The sequence below is a fragment of the Chelonia mydas genome, chromosome 11 (genome assembly GCF_015237465.2).
Source record: "Chelonia mydas isolate rCheMyd1 chromosome 11, rCheMyd1.pri.v2, whole genome shotgun sequence".
NCBI lineage: Eukaryota > Metazoa > Chordata > Testudines > Cheloniidae > Chelonia > Chelonia mydas.
The window spans coordinates 57,687,030-57,700,056 of record NC_051251.2 but is presented as its reverse complement, the minus strand read 5'-3'; the positions used below and the strand labels follow the sequence as shown (position 1 = coordinate 57,700,056).

Sequence of the window (13,027 nt, the reverse complement as noted above, 5' to 3'; positions counted from 1 at the left end):
GCAGGGTCCCTTGTGGTATGAGACCCTGGGCAATTACCCTGCTTCCCACCCCGTAATGCCAGCCCTGCACCTGCAACCTCCCTAAACCCATCCCATGACCCCTCTGAGAGTTGCAACCCCAGGTTGAGAAACACTGATCTAGATGAGTTGAGTACCCCCTAGAAGACGCCTGTGTACCCCTGGTTGAGGACCACTGTACTAGACGTCCCTTCCAAAGCACCACTTCTGAAGTTCCACCTCTGTGCAATTCCTCTACAGATTTAATATTCAGGGTCTTGAAGGGTCTCTCAGACATGTTGAAAAATTCACCCCGATATATAGCATTTTCCTAGGGCGCTATGGGTAGAGATTTCCCTACTAACACTATGCAATGTGAATGGTCCAAACATGGATTAGACAGATCCAGAGAAGAGACTTAGAGAACCAAGTCCACTCCACTGCAAGGGTAAAACAGTATATTTTGTCCATATATAATGTTTCAAGAAATGGGGCTTCGATCCATTTCTTTGGGAGACCATGGCACAAGCTAATGGTGCCCTCCCAGAACAATTTTTCTGGATATCCAAACATATGCGCCTTTTAATTTCCTCCAGCATAAATGGCTTTTTACCATCCTATCAAATCCTATTCCCTTTGTGGTTACAGCCATTACCTACTTGTAGAATGGTAACATTCCAAACTGTTATTTAAATCACTGCTATCACTTCAGCTATCTTTCAGCATTGCCTGCCTTTCAGGTTTTGGTAACCCATTGATGATTTTGCTGTGTTACATATTCTGCCTAGGATTCTGACCTCTCTGGTTGGTCCCTGCATTACATACACCACATAGAACAGTGACCCTGTCCAAGGGCACATCTGCCTACCTCATTAGTGTGCTGTTTATTCCTTCTGTTAACATTTCACATGAGGATGAGACTGAACAGAAAGATGAACCAGTCTGATAGACATCCAAATTTGATACACTCCATTTACCACATCATTACCCTTTGGCTAAAGGGCCATGAACAGTTTTTAATCTGCCTCAAAGTTTCTCACACCCAAGTTATAAAAGTTGACTATATATATTTAAATACAAAATCTCAGGTCTTCTCCCGTTAAGACAGGAAGTGCTGTTATCGGTCAACATTATTCAAGAGTTGAGACAACAAGAATTCTCAAGTACAAAATCTGGGGGCTGACAACCAAAGTATTTTGCTCTCATTTAGTCTCCCAGAATGTTAAAACAGCTTGTTGATGAATCCTAACTACGTGTTATTGCCATGAATCCTTTTTATAACCCCAGATTGACTGAGGAAGACGTATGTTACAATTGTTGTGGTGCTCTAACTCCAACACCTATGACTCACACAGTAAGAATACTTGAAACACAAGGTGGGTGAGGTAATATCTTTTATTGGACCCAACTTCTGTTGGTGACAGACAAGCTTTCAAGTTTACAGAGCTATAGAGGTGAAGAGCTCTGTCTAAGCTTGACAGCTTGTCTCTCTCACCAAGAGAAGTTGGTCCAATAAAGGATATTACCTCAGCCACCTTGTCTTTCTCCTATGCTGGGACAGACATGGCTACAACAACATTGCATACAGTAATAATACTTGGCACTTAACACCTTCAAAATGCTGTATCCTGAGTTAATCCTCAGAACACCTCTTGTGAGGTAGATTAATAGCGCCCCTCCTTTTACAGAGGAAGTCAGATGCTCCTGCCAGGAATTCCTACTGAACTCCATGAAAGTTACAGCTACTTAGAGCAGGGTTGAATTCGGCCCAGAGATATTAAAGGCAGATTATAACCAAGCTACAATGCAAATCTGTGGCAGAGTTGAGAGTGAAACTCAAGAGCTTCTGGTTCACAGTGCCCCAATGTTTTTAATTATTTTTGGTTTTTTTGATGGCAAGCCTTCCAGTTTGCCAGGGCTTGATTTGACACAGTGCCCCAGCTTCAACTTTAGTTTCATGTTTTGGATTAAGTTTTGTTCCAAATACCCAAATTTGGAACTGTCCAGGTTCTTCAGTCTGAAGGAATTTTGTCACTTTTGTTACTTAATCAGAATACCAAAACAATTTTTCTGTATCACTTTCATAGTAGAATGTTATATGTCTGTGACAGCTTAGACTGGAGTCAAGAACGTACACTTTTTAGAATCTAGTTTTAATTTTCTTGACTTCCAATTAATCAATTCAAGACTGGAATTACGCAAATATATTGCTGTCATCAAACTAGATAGGAAGTGTATATAACTGTACCCACCTCCTTCAAACATTCTGTTTTAACTACTGTACATTATATCTTTGGGGAAATACCCATAATAAATTAAGTGGTATTATTCAGAAGGGTTGCCAGTTAAAACTGCATCTTTTGTTTTATACATATTGTATCCTATTAGTACCAAGATTTCTTCTGAGAATGTAACAGATCAATATATCTGTAACTCTGGCCTGTAACCCAATTACTATGCAAACGTCTCTGATAACTATTACAAATTAAATTTGTATTTCGTAACTTCAGAGACTCATGGAAAAGGCTTTATTGTTATGCTTTCAGAGAAATATACTGTCTAGGATAAATTCAGAAGTATTCTGGGAATTAAAAAATATAAAATTAATCCTTAAAAGAGATCGTTGTGGGGAGACCAAAAAAGCTGGACACTTGGTATGCCAGAGGATTTATAAGGGTCCATAAAAGTCATTGTACAAGAAATTTATTCTAATAGCTTTGGATGCTCAATCCGTGTAATAGTCCAGTCTGCCTTCACTCCTTGTGTAAATTCCCTTCGGAACCTAGGAAAAGCAGCACAAATAAGTTGTTAAAACTCACGTAATCCTTTAAAGGGCTCCTAATGCTATTGAGAAAACTTGGCAAAATACTTTCCTTAGTTATTCTGTTATCATTTTCTCTCTCTCTTCCCTCGTCCTTCGACCTTATGAAAGCCAGGTGTTTTATAAGAGATCATTAGATGCCACCGCTCAGTCCCCATATGGAGAACTGTGACATCAAAGCTATTTCTGCAACAAGAGACTGATCCAAAGCCTACTGACGTCAATGGGAAGGCTTTCCTGACTTCAGTTGGGCTTTGGCTCAGGCCAAGTGAGGAATAAAACAACAAGAGCAGAGGAAGTCTTAAGTACCCCATTTTTTTTCATGCTAATACCCTCAAAATTCTAGAAAATGATCTATAGGAAAATTAGTTTCTAAATTAAGGGTTTCATTTTTCCCCATGAGGCATCAGCAAATCAATATGATGAACTAGGTACTTTTTACCCAGAGATATTTGGTTTAGGCATTAAAAAAAAAAAATCACGGAATATTATAAAGTTAGTAGATCTTTTTAGAGATTAGACCAGATATACCAAAAAAACTAAGCGTAGGATTGAATCCTTCTACACATTTGAATTCTACAGTTGCTTGAAAGAATGTTAACAGCCACCCCAAATTTTAAAAGCTTTCCCCCTTTAATGCTAGAACCTTTGAGCACCTGCATTTCCAAGTTGGTAAGGTCTTTTCATAGGTATTTTATGTGAAGCCTTCAGTTTCTAGTGTGTTAACACAGCATTTGTATGCCTAAATCACACACAGAACAGCAAGGGCAGCAGCAGTGTAATCCATATTGTCCTTCAAGTGTGTTCCAATCCTGGCCTGGGCAGAACCATCCCTAGACACCTAGCTTTGATGGGTGATGGGTGCTTTGAAGTCTCTCTGCCCATCTGTTCCTTGACCTCTGTGGAGAGGCCAGAAAGAGTATCAATTTTAGATGATTTATTAGGACACCTGGCCACTTGGAACTGAGACAACTCACGAGCTTTCCCCCAAGGAGTCAGGACCCTCAAAGAAAACAGACAAGACTCTAAGATATGTGATAAATATGGTCAAGAGATGAACATAAGTGCTCTTCAAGTGGTTTTTATTTGTATTTTCTCTGGACCTGGAGGCTGTGTAGTTTCTCCTCTCTGAGAAAGAGTTTAGAAGAGAGCCAGCCTATCATAACTTAGGCAAAAATATGCCATTTCCCCTCCATTTTTTACAATTTTGAAGAATATTTTCAATCGTTTTGCCAAGACTGCAAATATTTTTTCTCTCTCAGACATTAGAACATTTTATAACCAGTGTTTTATATGCACAGTCCTATGAAAATACATCCACTTGACCAGTGAGCACTCAGAGGATTTAGATCAGATCCATGTGAACTATTCAAAACACCAGATGATGTTTGCGTTGTTCTAACTAGCTTCAGAAAGCGTTCAGTTAAATCTTTCATCTTCTCAAGCCAACTGCAATACTGACTCCTTTGCAGGAGGGTGGTGTTACAGCAACAGCACAAAACAGGCTGATTGGCTTGGCAGCACTGTTTGATTTGGTGCACAAAACTGGGACTGAGACTGACATGGGCCTCTTTCCAAAAAGGGGGGGATAAGGAGGGATCAGAAAGTTTGTGACATGCTAGTAGATTCATAGAGTGTAGTAGCATTAGTCTGAAGTTAAGAAACAAAGCTGTAATGTGACAACCTTAGGGTGATTTTGTTTTAAAAAACCTCACACCCCAAGAGTTGCTCCCCAGAATAAAAGTTGGGTTGAATGAGGAAACTCTTATGCTGAAGGCCAAGATAAATACAACCAGAAGGAAAAAAAGAGATAGGGAGACTTACTCATAGTTTGCTGTTAGAAGACGTTTAGTTTCTTTCACAGTTTCATCTCCAAATACAATCTGGAAAACTTTGGTTCCATCTGGAGCCTCATCAGGGAGGTCAGTGCTAGTTAGATACCAGAAGCGCATCAGGATACTAACAAACTTTCTTCCTGTTAGAAAGAAAACTAAGCCATAAGACAACATTCAGGAATTTTGCATATACCTCAGCAGTCTAATATTTTTTACTTGCAAGCTACTAAGCATTTTACTAAAACTCTAAAGAAGCAAGTGGCTACAGCCTAAGAGGAAGCACAAAAGAATAAGGAAAAGAAAGTGATACTTAAAGTAATTCAACCCTAAAGCCATCTTCATAAGGTTTGGCAGGAGTAAAAATAAAACATCATACTTTCTATAGAGAGGTATGTAAGTCAGCAGGAGTTATTCCTGTCACTATATATGATCACATTATATGGAAGGCTGGCATATTCCATATTATAGAATGACCATTGTTGTGACTGAAAAGATACTTAGGGTGACAGGGAATGAGACGTGGAGAAGCAGGATTATTAAAACAATAGAATAAGAGAAGTTCAACGTATTAGATAGCCTGAAATAAAGAGGTATGGATGGATGAGACCAAGGTTAGATTCAGAAAAAGAAGCATCTCAGCTGTATTTTGTAATGAGCCAAGCACACATTGTTGGCATTTAACAAAATAAAGCAGACAGTTGCTAGTTTAAAAAATAATAATAATAATAATATTATCTATATCTCTATATCTATCAAGGTGTCCTGGAGCCATGTGGAGAAATTGTCACACAGTGTGGTATGAGATTATTCCCCTCCACTTCTCTATGCTAAATATGCTCAGCCAGCATGGGGGGAAATTATGCCTATGCTGCTGCTCCAGCATACAGCACTTAGTGGTACAATAGGAAAGCAGTAAAGAGTGACTCAGACCATGTCCATTTCATGCTGCAGCTGCTGCATCCACACCACCACCACAGAAGCAAACTTTCAGGAGGCAATAGGTAGGAATGGAACAGACAGGACGGGACACAGACAATGAAGGGGAACGAATTACAAAGTCAGTTGCAACATGAAGACAGAAAAATTCAGAGGTTTTGCAGATAAACTTTAAAAATTGGTCTTAAATTTGATCCCTCATTTCCTATGCCAGCAGGTGTTTGGAGCACTGCAGAGGCAGTGCTCAGCCCACATGGGAAAAGACAGACAGTACGTCACCTTTCTGGCTCGGGCTGACAGAAACAGCAGCACTAACAAGCGCCAAAGAAAGTCATATCCAGCCATTCTCCATCAGAAGAATGTCTGCCACAAGGCAAGATTTTTGGCAGGAGCACAGGGTGGGGAGAAGAGGGGGAATAAAAGAAAGGAGAGAGACCAAAAGAAGAAAAGAATCTATAAGAGAAGGGGCAGGAGTACACACGTTGGGAGTCATTATGTTTTTATAGCACATACAACACTTTAAGGCCTAGCACTCTGCATACAGTAACCTGTGAGGGGACTTTTTTTTTTCCCTGAGAAGTGAGTAGGGAGAAATGAATGGAAAGTGTATAAAATCCATGTGAAGGAGAATAAGAAAAATTTGAACAGGCATCAAGGTGATATAATGACTCATACTACTAATGATAGTTTATAGTGAGATAAAATAAGTACATAAAGAGAGATCTTTAAACGTTACTTCTAGGAATGAGAAATAGGACTCATGAACACCTTTGTAACTAGAAAAGCTGTAAAAAGCAAAACCATGACAACAGGTTCGCTATCTATGCTAGGTGAATGTTTTAGAATTCTATACATACCACTGTCATCGTAGTAAATACCAACATCTCCTGGTGTTGTATACATTATTTCATCCATGTCAGCAGCCAGGGCATTCCTGTGGTTTTCAGACAATGAAGAAAGCTTCTCCTCCAACACCTGAAGTACCTGAATTTAGAGAAATTGTTGCTACAGTTCACTAGATAATTGAAACCACTGATCTTGTAAACTCCATAACAATCCAGTATTAACCAGTATTACCCCAATACATATACTGAAGTATTTCTAATCCACATCGCTGTAAGATAGTCTATTAAAATAGAAATACTGTTCAGCCAAAAAATATCTCCCATAGTATTTCCTTCTGTCTGAAGAATGGTTAAATGTAAAAAGTTACATCAACACAACATTTAAATCCACAAGAGTCAGGACATGAAAAAGAATGAAAATACTCACAGTAACTTTAACTTAAATGTATCCTGTGCAATGTGTGTTAACACTCAAACTAATTAAGACACAATATCCAAATTCTACACAAAAAGCTATATCTGAAGAACATTAACATTGCAAAGTCAGTAAGCATCAGTTAAGGTTTTCCTCAAAACCTAAACTCTGCTCCCCCCCTTCCATTTAAACTTCTCTCTGCTTCCTCTTATCTATATTTAAGTTTTGTACTACACATCACTGTGGTATGCGAGTGTCCTTATCCTTTTATACATTACAATTGTCTCTATAATTCTATATTAATTGCACTGGACCGTTGCCTCATTCAGCGCACAGGTCAGACAGGACAGTGGAACTTTGTCTTTTTTCTCTACACACCATCCTCCAAATTTGTTCACACTGCGATAGTGGCAAATTGAATTTGTCTTAAAACAAGTCCTGGATACACAGAGCCCAGGCCCCGTTCACAATTTTCCACACCACATTCACTGAGCACCATCCAACCTGCAAAAGATCATCATGATGTTCACCAACCCAGGCATCAACAACAAGAAGTCTACTAGCTGGCCGTAACTGCAATAATTGTTTCACAGTTTCAGCTGGGCCACCTTGGGTCACACATGGCTCCTAATAATTGCTTCCCTTTCTCCTCCTTTGTGGAGTGGCTCCCCATTTCTTCCCCCTCCTCTGATTGTGGGTGGCTTCCTTTTAGTACTGGTAGAGCTTCTATGAACACCTGCTGAACCCATGGAGTTTGGGGTGGGAGGAGGAAGGGAAGATGCTCTCTTTAAAGAGCTCACTAGGAACAAGCTCACATTTCACTGCTACCTCTACTCAGAAGCAGGAGGCAAGATAGTCCATTGGCATTACACCACAGTGGTATTAGAGTTCTCTTTCCATAGGCACGAGAGGCACCAGGCAGCCCAAGCTACTGGCATACAGTAACACAAACATACACATGAAACAGCTCCCCCATGAGACTCTTCTGGATCTGAGACGCCCCTCTCCAGAAGTGACCATGAAAACAGTCCCAGTGGTTCAAAATTCACACTGACAATTAAAACTGGTCAATTTGGCTATATCCTTGAGGCCATGATGCAAGATCGAGGTCTCCAGTTTAGGACTAGGTAGCTAAGTGGCAATGTGACCTACATGGGATGGGAACCAGTTAAGACTGGGGGATGCACAAGAAATGAATTATCCATTGGGCAGGTCTGTGTTGCTCACCTAAAGTTTTGGCACCAGTGAATGGTACTGGTGGTCACAGTAGGAACTTCTACTCACTTGCCCCAGGTGAATAGAAGTTTGCAAGTCTGCCCCTGTTATCCACCCTCTTCTGCAATGGATTATATTTTTTAATCCTTTTTTGATGACTCACCGGACTCTTCTGGCAGCTGCTCCATTGTCCTAATGGTAAGAGCAATTGGACAATTTTCCTTAATACAATAACTGATCATGCCCTTACAGATAAGCTTGTCTGTCCTCCGACTAACATTCTCCTGATCTTTATTGAGGAGTTCTTCCCCAGTTGGTACTATTTGTGTTTATTAACAAGCTAAACTTCACTTTAGAAGACCGAGAACCCACTGGCAGATTAAAGGGTGAGACAGAGAAATATTTTTCATTCTGTGTTGGAGATTTTAGAAAAGAAATAAAATACTTTTACCTCTTTTGATACAAATTCCTCCATCTGATCAAGTTTACATTGAGAAAGCAGCTTTGAAACAAGAGCAAAGGCCTGCAAAACATAAAAATACATGAGCAAACATTCCACTAACTCCAGGTCAGCTCATTTTCCAGTAATCAGAGAATCAGACATTAGATATAGAAAAAGACTCATTAGATCATCTAGTTCCATCACATGGGTAGGGCAGGATTGTTGCCTCCAGTATATTTTCTAGTGTCTGCTTCCATCTAGTTTTAGGGAATCCATCTACTGGGACCATGGCCACTTTGCTTACAAAATTACTCCAGACCAAAATAGATTTTTTTCCTGATGTTTACCTTACGCTTTCCCCATTCTTAGTCTTTATCCCCTTGTACCACCCTGTACAATCTCTCTCCATTCTAGAATGCGACAGCTTACACGTACATGAAGGGTGTGAATGCTTTCTCAGTATTCACACCACTCATGAGTATCAACCTTTTACACATCAACAAAGGCATAGTATAATTGCCCTCCCATAAAGTTAGACTAGTTTCTACTGTCCTTCCCTAGAAGCAGCTGGAAATGGCCTTCCCCACACTGTCTTTCTATTGTGACCGTGGAAAAGCTATGCTGAAGTAGCAAGTTTTATTCTTTGCTCTGAAAACAGCAAAGTCTGAGTGTTCTCACTTCCTCTAGAAAAGTGGCAAAGCCTTGGGCCATCTGCCAAGAAAACCATCTCCCCATTTCATACATGACAGCTTCACTTTTCCTACAAAACATAACTGTCAGTGGAGATCTATATTTTGGGTCAATTCCACAGGCCTTAAAGCTGAGACTTGAATATGACCTGTATTCTATGGGAAAGCCAGTACGGTGAGCAGCGGACCAGGGTGATGTGCTGTTGCTGATTTTTTTTTCGCTGTGGAAACACGGTGCTGCATTCTGGACCAACTGAGGCCAGTCAGTGAGCTGCTAATACAGGGAAATGCAGTAGTCAAGTCTTCAGGTCACAAGGGCACGAATCACTGTGGACAAATCATTCTGCAGCAGTATGGGGTACATGCAGAAAAAAGCACTTTTAGCAGTCATTGCTATCCAAGTATCCAGCAGCAAGGAGTTCAGTAGAAAAGAGAGGCTATGGACCAGCTTGAGTACTTGAGAGCAGGCTCAATCAAAACAGTGATGCTACAGTGGTAGTTAGATCTTTACGATGACATATCCATCTTCCTTGGGTTCAACTTCAGCCAACTGTTTTTCATCCACATGCTGATCTCAGCTAGACAACCAGAAAGCTGAGAGATGGTTCAGTTGGCATTGGAAGTAAATGAGATATGGGGTCATCTGTGTGCTTGTGGAACTTGAGTCATCACACAGTGGCTTCATGCAGATGTTAAGTAGGATGAGGAAAGAACAGAGTTCTGTGGAACTGCACAACCAAGTACTCTGATGGCAGAGGAACATTCGTCCAGCACTACTCAGGGTGCAGCCTGAAAGGAAGGATTGGACCCATCTCAGTGCTTTCCTTTTTACTGTTGCTACATCTTTAAAGTGGGAGAGAAGTGTGTGATCAACAGAGCTGGATTAAGACAATCTGACGTCCTAGGTAAACCCCACATGGCCCTGCCTCTGCTTGAGGGGTCGTCACAGTCTCCCACCCAACACAGACACAAGGTATCTGTGGGGGGCCACTACCTCTCCTGTTTGGAGAAATGAAGCCTCCCTGAGACTACCTATGCCAATGGTTTTCAAACTGCGGGTCACGACCCAGTACTGGGTTGCAGAATGTAAGGCACTGGGTCATGGTGGCTCTGGTCAGCATCGTCAACCGGGCCATTAAAAGTCCCGTTGGTGGTGCTGCCTGGCTAAGGCAGGCTAGTCCCTACTTGTCCTGGCTTCTCGCTGCGCCCCAGAAGTGGCCAGCAGCAGGTCTGGCTCCTAGGCAGGGGGGCCACGGGGCTCCAAGCACTACCCCTGCCCCAAACACTGGCTCCACACTCCCATTTGCCAAGAACCGGCCAATGGGAGCTGGAGGGGGAGCGGTGCTTGTGGGCAAGAGCCGCGCAGAGCCGCTTGTGTACCTCCGCCTAAGAGCTGGACCTTTTCTGGGGCGCAGCATGGTCCGCGGTGCCAGGAGAGGCACGAAACCTGCTTTAGCACCCCTGCTGCGCAGCTGACTGGGAGCCACCCGAGGTAGTCCCGCACCCCAATCCCCTGCGCACCCCCCAAACCCAGAGCCCCCTCCTGCACTCCAAACTCCTCATCCCCAGCCCAGAGTCCTGACCCCCTCCCACACCCCAGCCCTCTACCTCAGCCCAGAGCCCCCTCCCACACCCCAAACCCCTCATCCCCAGCTCCGTTGGGTCGTGGGCATCAACAATTTTCGTCAACTGGGTTGCCAGAAAAAAAGTTTGAAAACCACTGACCTATGCCATACCAGAAGGAGGAGTAGTCAGCCACCACCTACCTAAATGGGTGGAGGGATGTGTGGGGAGCTCCTCCTGACACCACCCAAACAGAGCCATAAGAAGGAGGCAGAAGCAAAGGCTACCCCCATCTAAGTCTTCTGCTGAGGTGCCGTCACTGGGGGGTCTCAGAGAAGCAAGTTGCAGAGTTAGCATAATGAGAAAGTGGGCACATGACATTCACAGAGCTATTGTTGCAGGCTATCAGCAGACAGCAGTTAAATTTAGGCCCCATGTTTTCAAGGTTTTCTTCACAACCATAAGAAATAGAAAAAAGATTAAAAAAAAAATTAAGTGTGAAAACTGAGATTCTATCATCATGCAATTCCAGGATCTGGAACAATACGGATGTGACTACGCCTTAAATCCAGCCTCAGTGATCAATGTTACCAAGTACCAGGAGAGATCCAAAATGATATATAATTCCCATTCTCTCAGTCATTTTAGCTAAACTAGTTTCTGTTGCTCTGCTCTGAGCACCCTCCATTTTATCAGTACTGTTCCAGTAATGTGGCACCTAGAACTAGGGTTTCCAATTTTGGTTGGACATATTCCTGGAGGTTTCATTTTATGATGTAATATTTAATTAATCTTCAATTCCCGGAGACAATCCTGGAGGGCTGGCAACCCTACCCAGAACTTGAAAGCAACATTCAGAGTGCTGCTGCAATAAGAATCATACTGAATGGCCTCCTTGCCTCCCTGCTCTGTGACTAGATGCCTCTACAGCCTGAAATTTATTTGTCTTTTCCGTTGCCAAATTACACTGGAGCCTACCATGGTGTGCTGCATTTATGCCTAATACTGCATCACTCTCACAGATGTTTTGCAACTGTTTTAATCACTTACAATACACAGGAAAGCCTGTCAAATTTTGACTCCTCGTTTAAGGGGATAAACCACAATTTATATGGTGTCACTGTCACAGCAATAATATCCCTCCCACAGGGGTCTCACTACTGGGACAATATGAACACACAGTTCATCCCAGTTGAACAAAATATCTGGCCCCAGAGCCAATGGGCAGCAGTATTTAGCGGAGAAAGGAGGAAAGAGAGAGAGCTCAGCAGGAAGAGCAGAAGCAGAGGGGAGTAGGTAGGGAGCAGTGAGGGATAAGGTCCAGGGTGGCCAGGTATGCCAAGGGGAAGCGTGGGGGTGGGCCCCATAATGGAGGTGACAGGAAGGAAGTAAGGGGTTTCACTGCATACACAGTGTGTGTAGGGAAGGGCTCCTTGCATGATCGCACACAGGTCAAGGTGGTGAACAGGCCTCCCCGCCTACATAACTGGGGCACACGGGGAGTCCCAGGCAAGGGTAGGGGGGGATAACGGACCACCCTCCTACAGAGCCCCACAGAGACAGCGGCGGGGGAGGGGGAGTAACGGCCCCCACAGACACAGCGGCAGGGGAGGGGGAGTAACGGCCCCCACACACAGACGCGGGGGGGGGGGTAACGGCCCCCACACACAGACGCGGGGGGGGGGGGTAACGGCCCCCCCGACACATTGGTTGGAGACGCGGCGGCTCCGCAGTCACCTGCTTGGCCCCCTGGGTGAACTCCTCGACGCTGAACTCCTGGTCGAAGTAGGCCCGGATGAGGAAGCAGTAGAGTCTGGTGCGGACCCAGATGAAGGGGTTGGGGATCCCCACCACCACCACGCTCCGGCCGCCGCCCGCCCCCGGCGGACCCCGCCGCCGGCTCGGCTCGTCGCTGGCGCAGAAGCGCGCGGGGGGCCGGGCGCCGGTCAGGGCAGCCGGGCCCCGCGGCTCCAGCTCGGCCCGGCCGGGTCTGGCAGTCGCCGCCAGGAGATGAGCGGAGAAGGCGCGGACCGGCCCAGGGCAGCGCCGGAGCCTGCTGGGCAGCGCCATCTTAGCGAGCCGCCCCGCCCCGCGCCGCTCCGCTCCGCTCGGTGCGCGGGGAAAGGGGCCTGCCTGGGAAACGGGCCAGACCAAGCCGGGCGCCCCGCGTGTTCCGGCCCGCCCGGAAGGGCCGCTCCCTGGCGGGAGGCAGGCCCCGAGCGCCCCTTGCTGGCGAGACCCCTCGGAGGATCGGGTCCCGGCCCGGGGG

The 13,027-nt window shown here is 44.3% G+C and overlaps 1 protein-coding gene across 2 annotated transcripts; it reads right to left on the bottom strand.

Moving 5' to 3' along the window:
• Positions 1 to 993: 993 nt before the first annotated feature.
• MAIP1 (matrix AAA peptidase interacting protein 1) lies at positions 994 to 12,828 on the bottom strand. 2 transcript variants are annotated; one of them, XR_006284935.1, is made up of 6 exons: positions 12,496 to 12,828; positions 8,516 to 8,587; positions 6,447 to 6,573; positions 4,643 to 4,793; positions 3,475 to 3,717; positions 994 to 2,779 (listed from the first exon to the last, which is right to left on the bottom strand). XR_006284935.1 is itself a non-coding variant. In XM_037912724.2 (5 exons), exons 1-5 carry the CDS (start codon positions 12,826 to 12,828, stop codon positions 2,701 to 2,703), a joined length of 762 nt encoding a protein of 253 aa, XP_037768652.1. In that variant the 3' UTR covers positions 994 to 2,700. The 2 variants fall into 2 exon arrangements, 1 of the variants encoding a protein (XP_037768652.1); XM_037912724.2 differs by lacking the exon at positions 3,475 to 3,717.
• Positions 12,829 to 13,027: the final 199 nt, after the last annotated feature.